General features: G+C 42.6%; 1 protein-coding gene across 1 annotated transcript in view; it reads left to right on the top strand.

The window, feature by feature from the left end:
- dnah12 (dynein, axonemal, heavy chain 12) overlaps positions 1-18,632 on the top strand; it is a 45,248-nt gene that overhangs the window by 1,596 nt on the left and 25,020 nt on the right. Inside the window, 36 exon segments of the mRNA XM_048241044.1 lie at positions 2-160; positions 298-493; positions 922-1,110; positions 1,275-1,428; positions 1,736-1,827; positions 1,954-2,132; positions 2,428-2,563; positions 2,676-2,801; positions 3,197-3,331; positions 3,707-3,900; positions 4,190-4,424; positions 4,914-5,099; positions 6,094-6,294; positions 6,499-6,693; positions 6,904-7,025; positions 7,175-7,457; positions 7,839-7,958; positions 8,280-8,436; positions 9,291-9,463; positions 10,090-10,242; positions 10,568-10,807; positions 11,136-11,381; positions 11,537-11,656; positions 12,079-12,188; positions 12,292-12,475; positions 13,358-13,498; positions 13,606-13,689; positions 13,824-13,911; positions 13,914-14,011; positions 14,564-14,683; positions 15,028-15,216; positions 15,497-15,648; positions 15,949-16,087; positions 17,135-17,301; positions 17,419-17,674; positions 17,938-18,234. Coding sequence (XP_048097001.1) covers positions 2-160; positions 298-493; positions 922-1,110; positions 1,275-1,428; positions 1,736-1,827; positions 1,954-2,132; positions 2,428-2,563; positions 2,676-2,801; positions 3,197-3,331; positions 3,707-3,900; positions 4,190-4,424; positions 4,914-5,099; positions 6,094-6,294; positions 6,499-6,693; positions 6,904-7,025; positions 7,175-7,457; positions 7,839-7,958; positions 8,280-8,436; positions 9,291-9,463; positions 10,090-10,242; positions 10,568-10,807; positions 11,136-11,381; positions 11,537-11,656; positions 12,079-12,188; positions 12,292-12,475; positions 13,358-13,498; positions 13,606-13,689; positions 13,824-13,911; positions 13,914-14,011; positions 14,564-14,683; positions 15,028-15,216; positions 15,497-15,648; positions 15,949-16,087; positions 17,135-17,301; positions 17,419-17,674; positions 17,938-18,234 — 6,016 coding nt within the window.

The raw sequence follows: 18,632 nt of genomic DNA, 5'->3' as shown, positions 1-18,632 counted from the left end.
GAACTTATGATTTTTCCAGGCCTTGGAAGGACAGCTTCATCAAGAATCGAAAGGAGATGAAGGAAAATTTGCATATTCTCCACCCAGTCATGAGAATCACTCTGGATATATGTTATGCAACCTTCTCTAATCTACTGCTGGTCGATCTATCTGACTGCAGGTGTGAAAGTACAGCTGGCATTTTCCTCGGTGTATGGATACAAATTGCCGTTATTAAATAATAATGGAAATTTAATTCAATTGCTCTTGGCAACTTGTGTTCTTGTGTGGATTACTGAAATGGACTTGTGCTTGAAGGTCCAAGGGTCCCGTTGACTGTGTGAGCCTGAAGAACAAAGTGGCTCTGGAGTGTGACAAGATGGAGGAAAGGCTCATGAACAATTGGTTCCCCAAAGTCATTCATGTCCTCACCAGCAAAGACATGATAAAAGGAATAAAGGCAGACAAGCTCGACTCTTTCTACAACTGTGCCTCTACCCTCATCTCAAACCAGGTGAATTTAAATAACTGAATGTGAATTTAATGCTGAAATTTAGGGATCGGCATCCTATTGGTGTTGTCTGCGTGAAAGAGGCCTAATTGTTTATAATCTAATGGAAAATTACACTACTTATTGTATCATGCACTCTTATGAACATAAATCGTCAGATTGTATCATTGTTAGATAGTGGGTTTGTTTTTCAGCATTTTTTTTAAACTATGTGTAGATCTGTAGGTCCAGGTAGCATTCATCTTATTATGGAGGTTGTGATAGCTATAATGTTAGGGCAATTCCACGCAAAACTGTCACATCCATAACGCCAACACAATGCCATGGTATTTAGTTGCCGTTATAGACGTGACAGTTTTGCGTGGAATTGCCCTAAACTAACTTAAATGTTAAATGCAACATACTGCCCCCCATCCCAACCCACTCCTTAGCTGAGAGGCCTTATTGAGCGCAGTGTGGAGGAGTTTGCCAGCCTATTCAGCCCCAGCAGAGCCTATAAGTTACCCCTCTTCAGGATGGACTTGACCTTTGATGATGAGAAGATGGAGTTCTACCCCACCTTCCAGGACCTGGAGGAAGCGGTCATGGAAATCCTGAATAAGATCTCCAACACCATGCAGGTGCACTAAACAGGAGCCTAAACAACAGTTGAATACGGAGGCCATCCATTTAGAATGCTTCTTTTCTAATATTTTTCTCATCTCACTCTCCCTCACTCTCTCTCTCTCTCTCTCTCTTTCTGCATGTGTTTGTGTGCATGTGTTTATGTGTTTGTGTTTCACAGAAAGTTCAAACGGTTCAGTCTTGGCTGGCAGAAGGTAATCCGTCAGTACTGGATGCTAAACTGGCAGATCATGTGTTACTCTGGGCTCAGAAGACGGTCCGAGACGCTGTGCGCCAGCACGTGGAAGAGCCGGACCTGCATTTTCAGTATTACGGTGCGTCTTAGTGAGAACACTGAGCAAGATTCATATGAAGCAAGTGTGCACCTCTGAGAGGACTTATTTTTTTGGTAAAACAATGAAAACAACTTTGTTTCACAAAGCACAGTAAACCACTTTAAAGTGACACCTTGTTAATTCTAGAAGAGTTACTTGGAAGATTACCCCTAGTGTTTATATTTGTGCCTGCAATGTTAAAACACAGCTTTAACCGTTATACCAGTTTCTTGCTGCTATATTTCATATGACTTGCATGTAGTAAATGATGATAACAGCAATTCTATTCACTTGTGTTTCACTACAGTTGACAACTATGACTGGTTAGTCAATGGAACAGCTCAAGCTCAAATAGAACAGTTTATGGAGGAAGAGCATAGCTTTGATGAGTACGCTGAAGTAAGACTAAATGTTAAAATATATTACATTAACTGAATAGCTTGTGTGTGCTTTCGTGTTGGTTCCTTTCCTTCTTAAATTCATAAAGATATGTTTTTTTCCCTTTTGATCTGATGTATCTCTCAGCAAGTGGAAGCTTTTCGGAAGCTGTCGAGTGAGATCATCAGCTTGCCTGCTGTGGCTCATTTTGCCATGGTCCGCCTGGACTGTGAGGAACTGAAGCAAGGCCTGGCCAAAAAGGCTAATTCTTTTAGACAGGTTCTCTTGGAGTGCCTCATCAGAACTCACCGTGTACACTGTCTGGAGTAAGACCAGTTTGTCATCCCTCTCTGTACTGGCCTCTTAATCAGCCTCACAGGAACTCACTTGCATTCACTTTAACCTTGGCTTGCTGGTCACAGGCTCACAGTCATATACTGTAGTCTGCAGCTGAGACACAACAGCTTGTGATGTGCATGCAACAACTTGAGCCCTTTCACAGTTACATACACACTCACTGTATATTCTTAATAGGAAGGTAGTGAAGACTTAGTGGTTTTGATTTCCCCTTAACATCCAGTTCCTCATTGAGTTTTTATTTACTTCTAATGTTCATCCAAGGATATGTAAGGAGTTTGAGATCATCCAGGAGACAGCACTTAAAGTGCCTGAGACAACAGAGGACATAACGGAGATGCTGGCTTACATAGGACACGTGAAATCAAAGGGCATAGAGGAGCTCAATGCCAAAATTATGGTGCGTAATATCCTGCATATGTTTCTCAGACATGCACCATACTTTTATGAGGTCTAATTGCTTAACTGTATATTTACGACAATATATCATGCTATATTGTTTTCTATGGCAGGAGACGCAGCACAGATTGAATTACTTGCTGGATGTGCACTTGTTTGATGCAGAGGACCTTCATCTGAACTCAGTAGTGCTTGTCTGGCCTCAGAATATATTGCCAATATTTGAGCTTAACAATGAGGTACCATATGCCATGTCTTGCTTTCATACAATTTTGAGACATACTGTGAGCATTTACATGTGCTATGAGCATTCACATTTACAGTACATGTTGATGTAGCTTATATTGTGTTGTGTGTTTACAATATATTATCATTGCATTTGCATTTATTAATTTACCAGACATTTCAATTCAAAGGCACTGATATCGTTCATTAAGACAGAATACATTTTCATAAACCTGTCTGCTATTTGGGAATTAAAATATTGACATTAATGATAACATAATATTAGTATTGCTAATAGTGTGCTACACCATTTGCTTTTTTGCCGAGCTACAGCTACAGGAGCTGCATCTTGTTGTTGTTGTTGACCACTGTGTGTTAATGTTCATTGTGTGCGTGCTGGATGGTGCAGCTGATGGAGAAGGCCAAGCATAAGGGCGAGCAGGAGCTGCTGCAGAGGAGGGAGCGGCTGACCATGGAGCTGGAGAAACTCAGACGCAGGATGAAGGAGTTCGAGGAGTGCTCCGAGCTGGACATGATGCAGCAGGTGGGTCCGCTCCTGACCTAGCGCAGGATAGAGTGCTTTCTACTGCTGCAATGATACGCTGCCAAGCCAGTACAGTGCATATTGCACCCTAAAAGAAGTGCATCTGTGTTTGGGCAAACTCACTTTCAGGTTTACTAAACAGGACATTGTACAAATACTGTATGGCACATTCCATCACACCAATCTTCCTCTACAGTAATTTAAATGCTTTAGAGATTATTTAATTAGGTGACCCTCTTTGAAACTGAACTTGAACTGATCCATGACTGTTTCACACCCTTGCTGCATTCCCTGGATCCATGGCCTGTTTAATACCTCTACTAGAGCTCTCGTCCTTGCCTCTTCACAGCTTGCTAACTATGATGTCTCTTGCAGTATGTCAGTGACGTGAGAACGGTTCATAAGCGGCTGCAGGATGCCGAGGAGGCCGTCGATTTCATCAATAAAGAGGAGACGCTTTACAAATGGGACCAGACAACCTACCCAGCTATTGAAGTTATCAAAGAGAGTATTGAGCCCTACCAGAAGCTTTTTGGTTTGGTGTTGAGATGGCAACGGACTGAGAGGAAGTACGTGGACTTTCTTCAGTCCTGACTGCATTTAACCTACTCCTGAAAACTGCAATGAACTGATTGAATTGCCCTAATTTGAATTGTGGGCAAAGAACAAGGTCTTAAGTCTACCTAGAGTTAATTTAATAATTAGGCAAAATCAATTAGCTATTTTAACACCAGGGGCAAGATCTTGCCTGTAAAGACTGATGAGTCTGCTCAATGCACCCATCTGCCAGATATTATTGCACAAGAACTGAAGACTTGTTGATAGACTTTGCAGTAACTGAGTTTACCTATTCTTTAGATGGATGGATGGGGCCTTTTTGGACCTGAATGGAGAGAGCATGGAGGTTGAGGTGGACGAGTTCTTCCGTGAGGTCTACAAGATGCAGAAGTTCTTCCAGCAGAAGCAGAAGAAGGCCGAGCAGGAGCAAGAGAAAACGGCCCCGAAGAAAAAGCCTGGGGAGCAGGAAGACAAGCAGGAGAACGCCACTGTCTTCATCTGCTCCAGGGTCCTAGAGCAAGTCAAGGACTTCAAGGTACCGACTTGGTTAAACGTGCCTGTGGTTACTCATGTGAGGCATAGGAAAGTCCTCGGAACAGGATGATTTTTCATTCTGCACAAACAAAGGCTACATCATAGTTCAGGATGCAATAGACAGCAAGCAGGGACTTAATAGATTAGACCAGGATTTCATATGGAGTAGGGATTTGTCAATGCTGAAGCAATGGGTGGGTATGTAAGCATTCCTGGAAAGAGACTAGGAGAATCATGATTAAATGTGCAGGGTGCAGAATGAGGCTGTGTTCTCAGATAAGTGGTCGATGAGAGAGTTATGCCCTCGTGGATTTGAATTTCTTGTGAAGGAATCCATTTTCAGGTGTAGCGTCACAACGAGGCTCTCCATGGTGCTGAAGTGTTTTGGGGGTGCAGAGTGCAACTAGACAGCCTCACAATCATACATAGTCATTCTTTGAAAATGCCAACCATCCTGCTTTCGCTCTGAGCTGTAAACTCCTTTCCACAGGAAAACATTCCGATGGTGTCCATATTGTGCAACCCGGGCATTCGTATTCGCCACTGGGAGCAGATGTCCTCCATCGTCGTCTACGACCTCACGCCAAACTCGGGCACCACCCTGCGCAAAGTCCTGCGCCTGAACCTCGCCTCCTACCTGGAGCAGTTTGAGATCATCAGTGCTGCCGCCAGCAAAGTAAGAGCCAGCGTGGGGTGGTGTGGTGTGGGGAGGGGGGTTGTTTCAGGACTCCGCTGTCTACAGGGATTTTCTCTTCTCCTCTCCTCAAGCCTGTTAATTAATTAGACATTAACGAGATTAGGAATCCTCCCATCTAAACTTGATTCCACTGATTAGAGTGGATGTCTGTGCAAGTCCACCTACTGTATGCATACGTGGCAACACTTTACATGTAAAATGAACTTCTCCTTTTATAAAATAGAAGAAAATTAATTAAAGAGAATGAATAGAGAGCTGAATTTGACTTCACTATAAGCAAGAGCCATCAGTATCCGCGTCCATTTTTGTTAACCTTTACTAACTGTTGTTGTCAAAATTAATTTTAAATTAAAAAATTAATGTGATATTTGAAACCATTTAAAAACAATTGAGACCACCAGTCTGCCACTGGCACTGATAATGCCATGGTCTTAGCCTGACGAGCCAGACCCACATTAAGATGTAGGATCTGGGAACTTACCATTGGCACTGCTCAATCCGAGGGGCGGGATAAACAGTTGTCTTTCAAGTTTCCTCTGCACGCAATAGCCAGCGGAGAGTTGCTAGACTACCCTGGCTGCAAATTACATTTGCTGACGCTAGGGTGAGTCTAGATTTCTAAGCTACCATGGTCTTTAAGGCAGCCGTGGCCTACTGGTTAGCGTTTCGGACTTGTAACCAGAGGGTTGCCGGTTCGAACCCCGACCAGTCGGCACGGCTGAAGTGCCCTTGAGCAAGTCACCTAACCCCTCACTGCTCCCCGAGCGCCGCTGTTGTTGCCGGGATTAGTGTGTGCTTCACCTCTGCTGAGTGTGTTTCACTAATTCACGAATTGGGATAAATGCAGAGACCAAATTTCCCTCACGGGATCAAAAGAGTATATATACTTATACTTATACTCTGTTGAGCCCCTGGAGGTAATAATGCTCTTTGAAGTTGACCTGTGCTGACCTGTGCATCATCACCTGTCCAGGAATTCTCCCTTGAGAAGGCCATGCAGACCATGGTGGAGGTGTGGGATGGGGTGTCATTCAACCATCACCCCTACCGCGAGTCTGGAGTGTCCATCCTCACTGCTGTGGACGAGATCCAGACCATGCTGGACGATCAGATAGTAAAAACACAGACCATGAGGGGCTCCCCTTTCATCAAACCCTTTGAGGCAGAGATCAAGGTTGGTAGATAATATGCACCTGCAGAGTTGCTTTAAAAATGAAAGCCAACAAACAACAAAAAAAGGCACTGGATAAATATTCATTGATCACCCTTAATCAATTGTATGGAGTGTTTTTTGCTTAGTCACTGATATCTGCATGTGGACAGTGAAAATATCCATCAGTATCATTAGTCAAACAAGCCTCTTCCTGATTATGCTTAGAGGTGGGAGGAGCGTCTGATCCGTATCCAGGATACCATAGATGAGTGGCTGAAGGTGCAGGCCCAGTGGCTTTACCTGGAGCCCATCTTTAGTTCGGCGGACATCATGCAGCAGATGCCTGAGGAGGGGAAGCTCTTCCAGACCGTCGACAAGATCTGGAAGGACGTAATGAAGCACTGTGTGAAGGACCCAAAGGTGAGCGGTCTGCTTTTCCTGGACGTTTTTAATAATTTTTTCCAAAAAAACGAGTTCCAAAAATGGTATCAATTTAATTCATTTTAAGTGGACAAATACTGGTCCTGAATGCCCTTGTGCTGTTTCTCAAAGACCTTGATGATATGACAATATCAAAGAATACTATTTTAATTATTTCTTGAGCCTAATGTTGCATTTATTTTCCAAAAGATTTTAGCCGCAACGTCACTGCCTGGTTTGCTTGAAAAACTTCAAGATTCCAATGGACTACTTGACAAAATAATGAAAGGACTAAATGCCTACTTGGAGAAGAAACGGATCTTCTTTCCACGGTTAGTCAAAAATCACCTATATATAAACCACTTACATAGTGTTTAGTCCATACGTATGTAGACCAATGGGATTAGCTGTGACTTTGTCATTGGCATGACTGAATTAGCATGCATACAGTATCAACAAATGTCCTTTTCTTTTGCCACAGGTTTTTCTTTTTGTCCAACGACGAGATGCTGGAGATTCTCTCCGAGACCAAGGATCCTCTGCGGGTGCAGCCACACCTGAAGAAGTGCTTTGAGGGCATTGCCAAGCTGGACTTCCTGCCCAACCTGGACATCCGGGCCATGTACAGCAGCGAGGGCGAGCGGGTGGAGTTCATCCAGCTCATCTCCACCTCTGAGGCCCGTGGCGCTGTGGAGAAGTGGCTGGTGCAGGTGGAGGACATGATGCTCCGAAGCATCAGGGATGTGGTCAACCGCTCCAGACGGGTAAGATGGTTCATTTATCCACTAGCACTCTCTCTCTCTCTCTCTCTCTCTCTCTCACCACACTCTCTTTCTCTCTGTATGTGTGTGTGTGTGTGTGTGTGTGTGTGTGTGTGTGTGTGTGTGTGCATGTTGTTTGTATTTTTTTTTTTTTTGTATTTATATTTATTTATATGTTACGTCTGTTGCAAAAGAGAGCAAGGTGGAGAAGGCAAATGTGTGTGATCTCTACATGTATAAACTGTATGTAGAGTGTATAGATGTATAAGCTACCCAAGGTTAGGTTATTTGGTATATGGTAGGTTAATTATCTCCAGATAGGCAGAGACAATTGGGCCTCTCCATTGCTTCACTAGGCCCATAGTTCTCTCTGTGTCACTGCAGGCCTACCCAGAGACCAAGAGGAGCCAGTGGGTGCGGGATTGGCCCGGGCAGGTGGTGCTGTGCACCTCTCAGATGTTTTGGACACTGGAGGTTCACGAGGCCATCCGCAGTGGATCAAACGTAAGGATGAGCTTTTTACTTATGTTTTATAATAAATACTGTATGATTTATTATGATGTAGGGGTGTAACAGTACACAAAAATAACGGTTTGGTGTGTGTACATCGGTTTTGAAGTCATGGTTCAGTTAATTTTCGGTACAGTAAGCCTGTAGGTACTGCTAGCCCAAAATTCCCTGACAATATTGCATTTTGAAAAGGTGTCAAAGGATTTTTGATGTTATTTAACTTTTATTTGTCTTTTCTTGTGCTCTTGTAAGACCACATTTTTCCATATTTTTAGCAGTACGTGTGTTGTCTCACTGCCACTGGTGCTTTTGTAGGGTTTGAGAAACTACCATGAGCAGCTGCAGCTGCAGCTGAATGACATTGTGGAGCTGGTGAGAGGGAAACTACCCAAACAGACTCGCACCACGCTGGGCGCTCTGGTGACCATAGATGTACACGCTCGAGACGTGGTCATGGAGATGATTGAGAAAGGTAGCCACAAATACAGGCATGCATGCATACTGATGGTAATTTTGATACCATAGATTTAATAGAGACCCAGTCAGACCAATAGTATGAAAAATCAGGAACAGAGTTTATTTACAATGATGCGCATCAAGGGAGAGACAGCATGACTTCACCTAAAGATCCATCAGCTGCTCTAACTAGACAAGGAAATAGTTAGTGTTTAAGTATCCTTCCAGGCTGACGGGAGATGGCGTTGGTCATCCCATCGCACGTGGACTACACTGAATCAGACTCTGATTAGTGGCAACCTGGCAATCCGGAGCAGATAGCTACTGACGCAGCCATGCAGAACAGTGAAACACTGCAAAGTCATAATATTCCCGCTTATCTATAAATACATAGTCACACACAGATATACACAGGGACAGTACAGATAGCATACAGTCATTACATAGAATCATACTTTTAGTATCAAAGTGACCCACTAATGAGAAATGCAGAACATTAAACCACATATTGGAATATTGGGCATTCTATTCCACTTTCTCTCAATACATACATACAAACATACATACATACATACACACTTAATATATACATACATACAAACATACATACATACATATACAGTATACATACATACAAAAATACATACATACATACATACAATACTGTACATACATACATAAATACATACATACATACATACATACATACATACATACATACATACATACATACTGGTACATACACAAAGTCATTACAGATACACAACCATTATTTGGTGTATATAATATGACATCAGATGATATGATGAGATTATTGATTGATGATTAATTCTTTGATTATTAGATTGCCTTTTATTGTTTTTGTTGCAGGTGTCTCACATGAAACGGATTTCCAATGGTTAGCTCAGTTGCGTTACTACTGGGCCAATGAGAACGTTCGTGTCCGCATTATTAACTGTGATGTGAAGTATGCCTATGAGTATCTAGGCAACTCACCTCGTCTTGTCATCACTCCTCTGACAGACAGATGCTACCGCACTTTGGTAAAGTCAAAAATGGCAATATGGTTATATGGATAATGCATAGACCCTTTCCCATCAACTCTGATGTGATATGAATGTAACATTAAATATATATGTAGACAAAATTAACAATACATATGTGACCCTGCAAGGCAAAACCAGTCGCTTTGCGCACGGTGCTATTTTGAGAAATTCCACGATAAACAAACTTACGGGTTAAAATGTCCAATTTCACGTTTTCGCATAATTCGACACTATACAGTCTACACTTTCATATTGTGAACAAATTTCACAGAAAAATATACGTTTTGACTGTTTAACCCTCTCTGTAATAACTATCGCACGTGACAATTTACTTAAAAAGTATTTTTCCATTATATGATTTTCTCCTCTTCTGGCGTATCGTGACAGAAGAACCATGCCAACTTTGGACGTGGTTATCTTAGCGATACTTTTTGCAATGCCCTCGATAAACATATCGTTGGAAAGCTTAGTTTATGGCTGTTCATGTGGGTACAAAAACTTTTTTTTTTTTTATTATTATTATTATTTTACCAAAGCGATTGGTTTCGCCTTGCAGGGTCACATATTTGATATTAGATCACTGAATATATTGGTTGTTTATCGTGCATGACCCTGTGTTTCAGATTGGAGCATTTTACCTGAATCTAGGAGGCGCACCTGAGGGCCCTGCTGGCACAGGGAAGACAGAGACCACCAAGGATCTGGCCAAAGCTCTGGCTGTGCAGTGTGTGGTCTTCAACTGCTCTGATGGGCTGGACTATCTGGCCATGGGCAAGGTATGAAATGTTTGTCTTTGAAGGGTCTGATGAAGGGTCTCGATACCATATAGCTTACTATTGGCTTCATTTGAGTGATGAGCTGGTTCATAACATGAGGTATTGATTTTGGTGAATTGATATACATGTATATATATATATATATATATGTAGAATCAGAAATTGAGATTTAATCATATTGATTATAGACCCCCACACACACACACACACACACACACACACACTCACACAGAGAACTGACTGAAGTTAACAGAAACTACTGTATGTCAAGGTGAGAGTACTGTCTTACGGTGCTGTTCTGCCTGCTCCCTACTCCACACGTTAGTTCTTCAAAGGGCTGGCCTCATCTGGGGCCTGGGCCTGCTTTGACGAGTTCAACCGCATCGAGCTGGAGGTGCTGTCTGTGGTGGCCCAGCAAATCCTGTGCATCCAGCGCGCCATCCAGCTGAAAATGGAGTACTTTGACTTTGAGGGGACGGAACTGAAGCTCAACCCCAACTGCTTCGTCGCCATCACCATGAACCCTGGATACGCCGGTCGATCTGAGCTCCCTGATAACCTCAAGGTGACCGTCTCTCTTCTCTTTTTTTCTTTTTCTCTCCCTCCCTCTCTTCTTCCTTCCTTCCCTCCTTCCTTCCTTCCCTCCTTCTCTTCCTCCCACTGAAGGCCCCCCGACACCTCCATTACTTCTGCTGTAGATTAATTAAATTAAAGGTGTCGGAACAGCCCTGTTCATCCAATCTCAACGTACGGATTAATTAGCCATCCCCCCGATTCGAGCCGCCTGATGGAGAAAGCTAGATGCTAAATCCATCGGCAGGATGGGAGGTCAAACTCATTTATCTCAGTTGCACCGCTGGCTGCTTTCCCCTCCCCTGTCTCCTGTTTACCAGGTGCTGTTCAGGACAGTGGCCATGATGGTGCCTAATTATGCGCTGATAGCAGAGATCTCCTTGTACTCCTATGGATTCCTCAACGCCAAGCCACTGTCGGTGAAGATTGTGATGACCTACAGGCTGTGCTCGGAGCAGCTCTCCTCCCAGTTCCACTACGACTACGGCATGAGGGCCGTCAAAGCCGTGCTGGTGGCCGCAGGAAACCTCAAACTCAAGTTTCCTGAGGAAAATGAGGACATACTGGTAGGCACTCTAAGGGCACAGCATAATTGTAAAGAAAATATTTCATTCATATTTTAAGAATATTTCAAATAATATTTCAAGAATATTTCAATCATATTGCAAGATTATCACGTCATGCATTAGGAAATGTTAAAGCTTAGTGCTCTGTTCTTCAGCTGCTCAGGTCCATCAAAGATGTGAATGAGGCCAAGTTCCTGTCTCATGATATTCCTCTGTTTAACGGCATCACCAGTGACCTTTTCCCTGGCATCACCCTGCCTGTAGCGGACTATGAGGTGCGATGGCTTTACCTGTGACACATAGATAGTTCTGTAGGTTTTTTAATGTTAAGTACACAATTGCGATTCAATAGAATTTTTTTTCCTCAAATTTATCAAATTTCTCTAGTGGTTCTCTAGCTGTCTTTTACCTGTCTTTTTACTTGTCCTAATGTGCAAACACTGTTTGAGCTCTGTAAACAAATAGTTGCTCAGACCGAGCTATAAACATTTTCAGCTAATCAACATGTTGCTTTAGAAGCACAGATAGGAGGAATGTAATTTGATTGGCTGTTGAGCTCAAATATCACAGACTCTACCTTTAAGATGCCCGTGTGTCAGAATCACAGACTCTACCTTTAAGATGCCCGTGTGTCAGAATCACAGACTCTACCTTTAAGATGCCTGTGTGTCATGTCCGTATCTTGTTTGGTCTCCAGCTCTTCTTGGACTGTGCACAGGAGTGCTGCAAAGAGCATAACGTCCAGCCAGTGAATGTTTTCCTCGAAAAGATCATTCAGACCTACGAGATGATGATTGTTCGTCACGGGTAACCTTGCGGAACCTCAACCTCAACCATGTTTCTTATTATTATTATCATTATTATCAATAAATTCTTGTTATTACTATTCTTGTTTCTTAAAACGCTTTAGGTTCATGCTTGTTGGAGAGCCTTTTGCAGGCAAAACCAAAGTGCTGCATGTTCTTGCTGACACCCTGACCCTCATGCACGAGAGAGGTTACAATGAGGAGGAGAGGGTGATTTATCGCACCGTCAATCCCAAGTCCATCACCATGGGTCAGCTCTTCGGCCAGTTTGATCCCGTCTCGCATGAGGTACGCTTGAAAAATCTACTTTTAGCAATACATAGCAAGCAATACGAAAAAACAGTTGCATCTTACAAAATGAAAGAGATAGCATTAGGGGAATTGTCACTTTGTAGTTCAAATATAAGAGATAATGTATAAGTGTATAAGTGTATAAGTGAGATTTTATACATATCTGATATTTGAGAGTAATAGATGTCACAAGTCAGATACTTGTCAGCCAATCAGAAAAAAGAGTGCTTTTTCTCAGCATGGTGAGAATAAATCGAGCGGCTTCATCTCCAATTTCTCCACGAGCATTATGATTTGACTGACTCAAACCGTCGGCAAGCAGCAGCCATTCTGACTTAATGATGTGGGTGACGTCAGACGGTGGTCTGGTAAATCTGATAAGTGTGTCAGACAGACAGGGAGAGCGCGGAGCTGAGTGTTATCATCAGCAGAGCAGATGGTTGCTACTAAGTAGGTGGCTTTTGTATGATCCCCCTCCCAGTGGCAATGCGGTCAACATACTCATCCAATCCCAGCCTGAGATTTGCTGTCCTGCCGTGACTTCTGATTGACAATGGGATTGAGCGACTGATGTGTTGACATGGCCAGTTTTTATTGCTGTAGAGACCATGTATGAAAATGAGAATTAAACGAGATGAGTCAGTTTTGTAATGGCCCACTGATTCTCACGAGCATTGAGTAAATAGGATGTAGGAGCATTATGAGGAGTTCTGTATGAATTCAAATGGAAAAGATAAGTCCAGTGTGATACAGACTAGAAAATAAAGGCATGTCCTCTTTCCCCCTCATTTCTGATGTTCTTTCTTTTTTTTCTGCCATTCTCTCTCTCTTTCTTTCTTTCTTTCTTTCTTTCTTGTTGCCTTTCTTTCTTGTTTTCAGTGGACAGATGGGATCGTAGCTAACACCTTCCGTGAGTTTGCGTCCTCGGAGACGCCTGATAGGAAGTGGGTTGTGTTTGATGGGCCAATCGACACCCTCTGGATCGAGAGCATGAACACTGTGCTTGACGACAACAAAAAGGCAGGGAGTTAACATCAACTTCACACAAATAGCTCCTAGCTATTTTTTTATTTTTTTTTGTATCTTTTTTTCTGTGGTGATACTTTCTGTCTTTCTTTCTTTTGCAGCTCTGTCTCATGAGTGGAGAAATTATTCAGATGTCGAGCCAAATGAGTCTCATCTTTGAGGCCATGGACCTCTCGCAGGCCTCAGTGAGTACAGTTGATTAGGCCACAATGACTCCTCAGAATTAGGTCAGACCCACAGACTAGTTCTGACAGCCCCTCTGGAAGGCAAATTGTGAATTATTTTTTGTTCCTCTCTCCTTTTCATTGCCTGCTCGTAGCCAGCCACGGTTAGCCGCTGTGGGATGATCTACATGGAACCGTCTCAGCTAGGGTGGATGCCGCTGGTCACTTCCTGGCTTTACACCCTGCCGGAACCCTGAAGGCTCCGGAACATTCCGCCCTGCTGTTGGAGCTGTTTGATTGGATGGTTACTCCTGCTCTCAGAACCCTGCGTAAAAACTGCAGGGTGGGTGTAGTGATCCACAGCATTTTGCCTTTCCTTTTCATATCACTCACATCTAATATGTGCCTACTACCACCTTCAACTCACTTCAAATATTAGTGGCAATTAGTTCATTAGCTCAGTCTAGTTTATTACCAATTCTAATTCATATTAGTCTATATCTAAATGGCATATAGGTCTATGATATATACCTATGGAAGATGTATACAATTACTGGTTAGCGCTTCGGACTTGTAACCGGAGGGTTGCCGGTTCGAACCCCGACCAGTAGGCACGGCTGAAGTGCCCTTGAGCAAGGCACCTAACCCCTCACTGCTCCCCGAGCGCTGTGTTGTTGCAGGCAGCTCACTGCGCCGGGATTAGTGTGTGCTTCACCTCACTGTGTGTTCACTGTGTGCTGAGTGTGTTTCACTAATTCACGGATTGGGATAAATGCAGAGACCAAATTTCCCTCACAGGATCAAAAGAGTATATATACTTATACTTATACTTATACTTATACTTATACTTATACTTGACCTACGTATGTCGTCACACATTATTGGTATCATATAGGAAGTCGTCCCTACAAGTAACAGCAACACAGTGGTGTCTCTGACCAGACTGTTTGAGATGCTGATGACTGGGCCTGTGACTGAGGACCCTGGAAACAAGAACATTCGCACATGGATCATGGTAAATTACCTGTTATACTTCTAGGCAACAGTCAGTTGCTTTGGGCACGAATTATTAGAAAGGGATGCATATGTGTTAAGTGCTCACCCTATACTGCAGAATGCAATGTCAATGGAGATGACCTCTCCCTCAGTGCAGTCTTAATAGACAGGGTGTAATAATTGTGTTTTTTATCTTGGCTACCAAGTGAACCAGGGCCACCACTGTAATACTGTATATCAAATGAAATATATTGGAAAAAATGTAATGATATACTTGGACAGCTCTCTAAACTGTTGTACTGTGTGTGTGTGTGTGTGTGTGTGTGTGTATGTGTGTGTGTGTGTGTGTGTGTGTCACTGCAGGCTGCCTTCGCCTTCTCCCTGGTGTGGTCAGTGGGGGGCAGCTGTGACACAGATGGACGTGCGCGCTTCGATGAGTTCCTAAGGGGGCTAGTCATGGGAGGCTCGGAGAAACACCCTTTCCCGGCCGCCGTGGCCAAGTGGGAGTGCCCCTTCGATGACAAGGGTCTGGTTTACGACTACAGCTACGAGGTTTGCCTGACAAATAGATTGACTCGCTCTCTCTCTCTCTGTTTTTGCTGACTGCAGGGATGTTTTTGTCGTACAGTTACAATCATCAGTGACTCAGTGGGCAGTTGAATGCTGTATGCTGAACTGCAGGAAGGCCTTTTAGTCATCTCCACATGGAGATGAAGCGTTTTACTAACTAACCTTTAGGAAATTCCTGTTTATTTGCAGAGAATCTAAACAGAGGCCCTTTCAGAACACATTGACTGAACCCTCTGTAACATTTCTTTTGTATCACACACAGTTCAAAGGGAAAGGCCGATGGGTGAACTGGAATGAATCGATCAAGAACATAACCCTGGGGGACAAGAGCACCCAGGTGCAGGATATTATCGTCCCGACCATTGACACTGTGCGGTATACCTACCTGATGGACTTGAGCATCCATTATGGGGTGTAAGCATGCATTTTCTACAGTATATCACAGCGTTAAAGGGTAATCACAGTAGATTTTCCCGTCAGTTGTGTGGAACTCCTCTGTGTCAGTTGAAACGATTGAGCAACGTAAGATTTTTATAAATCTTATGACCTTGCCTTGCTATTTACATTTAGCAGATGCTGTTGTCCAAATTGAGCTCAAGTGTCTCGGCCTTACCAGATGGCCGGCAGGAGAACATGAGAGATGACGGCTGTTTCGTGAATCTCTTTTTGGAGTTTGTTGAAAGGGCAGGCCTTTGTGTTTTGTTTACGTTTCAGGCCCCTTCTGTTTGTGGGCCCCACTGGAACAGGGAAGTCCGTGTACGTGAAGGAGAAACTCATGAACAATCTGGACAAGGACAGCTACCTGCCTTTCTTCATCAACTTCTCTGCTCGTACCAGTGCCAATCAGACCCAGGTAAACCCAGGAACCTGAACATAGTCAGTAAAGTAGAAGCTTAGTCTGCCTCACAAGGCATGTGTCAACATCACCGTGACCAATGACAGTGACAATTTGCACCTCAATGCTAAATACAATACAATACACAATATACAGTACTTAATCTTTCTTTCTATCTCGAGTTACATCCCATTATATTAATTAATAAATAATAATAATAATAATAATAATAATAATAATAATAAGGATGATAATAATAATACTTATTATTACTATTATTATTATTATTATTATTATTATTATTATTATTATATATTAATTAATATAATTATATTATTATTATTATTATTATTATTATTATTATTATTAAATGTCATATTCTACGAAGTATTTGTGCCTTTCAGCTGCAGGGAAATCCCCACTAGCCAGACAATTAGGTTCCTCATGATCTTTAATAATGGATGTACATTTATTTGTTACATTAGCAAGAGGCTCAAAAAGAGAGAGAAAAAAGCATTCCTTCCCCCACTTCCCATCCTGTAAGGAAAACTAAGTGTAACAGGAGAGAAAACTTAATGTCATCTGTTGTATAGCAACTTAAATTGATCCCACAGCCACCTTTACACCAACACCATATTCACCTCAATTTAAGAACATATCTGAGTAGCTTTTTTTGAGTATGAGTAAATATATGAGTTTTTGGTGGCTTGAAATTACCAAATACACTGAATAAGGCGGGAATCACATTTGCCAGCGGCAAGCGACAGCGGCAAGCGTAAGCAGCGCTCAGACCATGATAAGTTCTATCTCCTTCCTATGTAAACACAAACGGTTTGCCTTCACTGACAATGGAATATGGTCGCGTTGCCACCGCTCCGCTGCCGAACCATAATTGCCGCTGGCTAATGGCTAACCTAAGGGTTGAAATGACCAGATACACTGTATAAGGGTTGAAATGACCAGATACACTGTATAAGGGTTGAAATGACCAGATGCACTGTAAAAGGCTTGAAAAGTTGTCATTTCTAAACTCAACTTCTACTTGGACCTCGTTTCCTTGAGCAGGACATCATCATGTCTAGGCTGGATAAAAGGCGTAAGGGGGTGTTCGGACCTCCGATGGGCAAGAAGTGTGTCATATTTGTAGATGACATGAACATGCCAGCAGTTGAGATCTTTGGAGCACAGCCTCCCATTGAGCTGCTGCGGCAGTTCTTTGACCATGGAAACTGGTGAGCCAGACACTTAGAAAGTGGGACATGTCATCTCATATATGCATTTTAGTCATTTGTATAACTTGTATGGCACCATTATGGCCCAATGTTTCAAACTAATCATATTTGTTTCAGGTATGATATTAAAGATACCACCAAGATCACTTTAGTTGACCTTCAACTCATCTCGGCGATGGGCCCTCCTGGTGGAGGAAGAAACGCGGTGACATCACGCTTCCTGCGTCATTTCAACATCTGCAGCATTAACGTGTTCAGTGATGACACCATGGTCCGCATATTCTCCAGCATAGTGTCCTTTTACCTGCGTAACAATGAGTTCCCTCCTGACTGCTTCACTACGGGCAACCTGATTGTCACTGCAACACTGGAGGTACGCTGCCATTTTTACTTCCTGTAGATTTGATAGATGAGGAAATTAGAAAAATAGATGAGAAGATGAGTAGAAACAGAATAAAGAATTCAGCTGGATATCTTCTGATTGACAATACAAAAGATCATGTGTATTATATAAATGGTATTATATAATAGTGATTTATACTAATAAATATATTAATCTTACTTTTTACCCCCTTTGCGCCATCAATGTTTATATTTGTTTTCTTTAATTGTCTTTCTCTCCCTTTCTTCAACAAGGTCTATAAAAAAGCCATGGAGAACCTCCTGCCCACCCCAGCGAAGTCCCACTACACGTTCAACCTGCGGGACTTCTCCCGCGTGATCCGGGGCTGCCTGCTGCTGAAGAAAGACTCCCTGGAGAGCAAGCGCACCATGATCCGCCTCTTTGTGCATGAGGTCTTCCGAGTCTTCTACGACCGCCTGGTGGATGACCAGGATCGCGCCTGGCTCTTCAAGCTAATGAAAGGCATCGTGAGCGACCACTTCCGAGAGAGCTTCGACAACTTGTTCGATCATCTCAAGCAAGGGGACCAGGTTAGAAATCACTGGGGAAAATACAACATTTCAATTAATGAAATTGTCTTCCATTAGTATATTTGACACATTTGTATTTGTGTTGAATGTCATTCTGCGTGAGTGACTAATACATACAGTACTTTGAAGCTTTGAATTTAGAGTGCTTTCACTGTTAGGGTTAATGTCCCTGCCTTTTATTATTTTTATTTTATGAATGAACATTTTTCTGAATTTAATTGGTTGTAAGGTATGAATAATAAGATTAGATTATCAGTCGAGTCACCACCTGAGAGAAACCTGATGTTGCAGGTCCCTGTTGCTTGGGATGAAATTGTCAGCTAAATAACATGTACTTTATATTATTTGACTTTATTATAGTAAATAGCTTGAGTTGTGTTTTGGGTGTTGCTTGTGCA

Source organism: Alosa alosa, chromosome 4 (assembly GCF_017589495.1).
Source record: "Alosa alosa isolate M-15738 ecotype Scorff River chromosome 4, AALO_Geno_1.1, whole genome shotgun sequence".
In the NCBI taxonomy this organism is placed as follows: Eukaryota; Metazoa; Chordata; class Actinopteri; order Clupeiformes; family Clupeidae; genus Alosa; species Alosa alosa.
The sequence above is the reverse complement of the archived record's forward strand: the minus strand, read 5'-3'. Positions and strand labels throughout refer to the sequence as shown.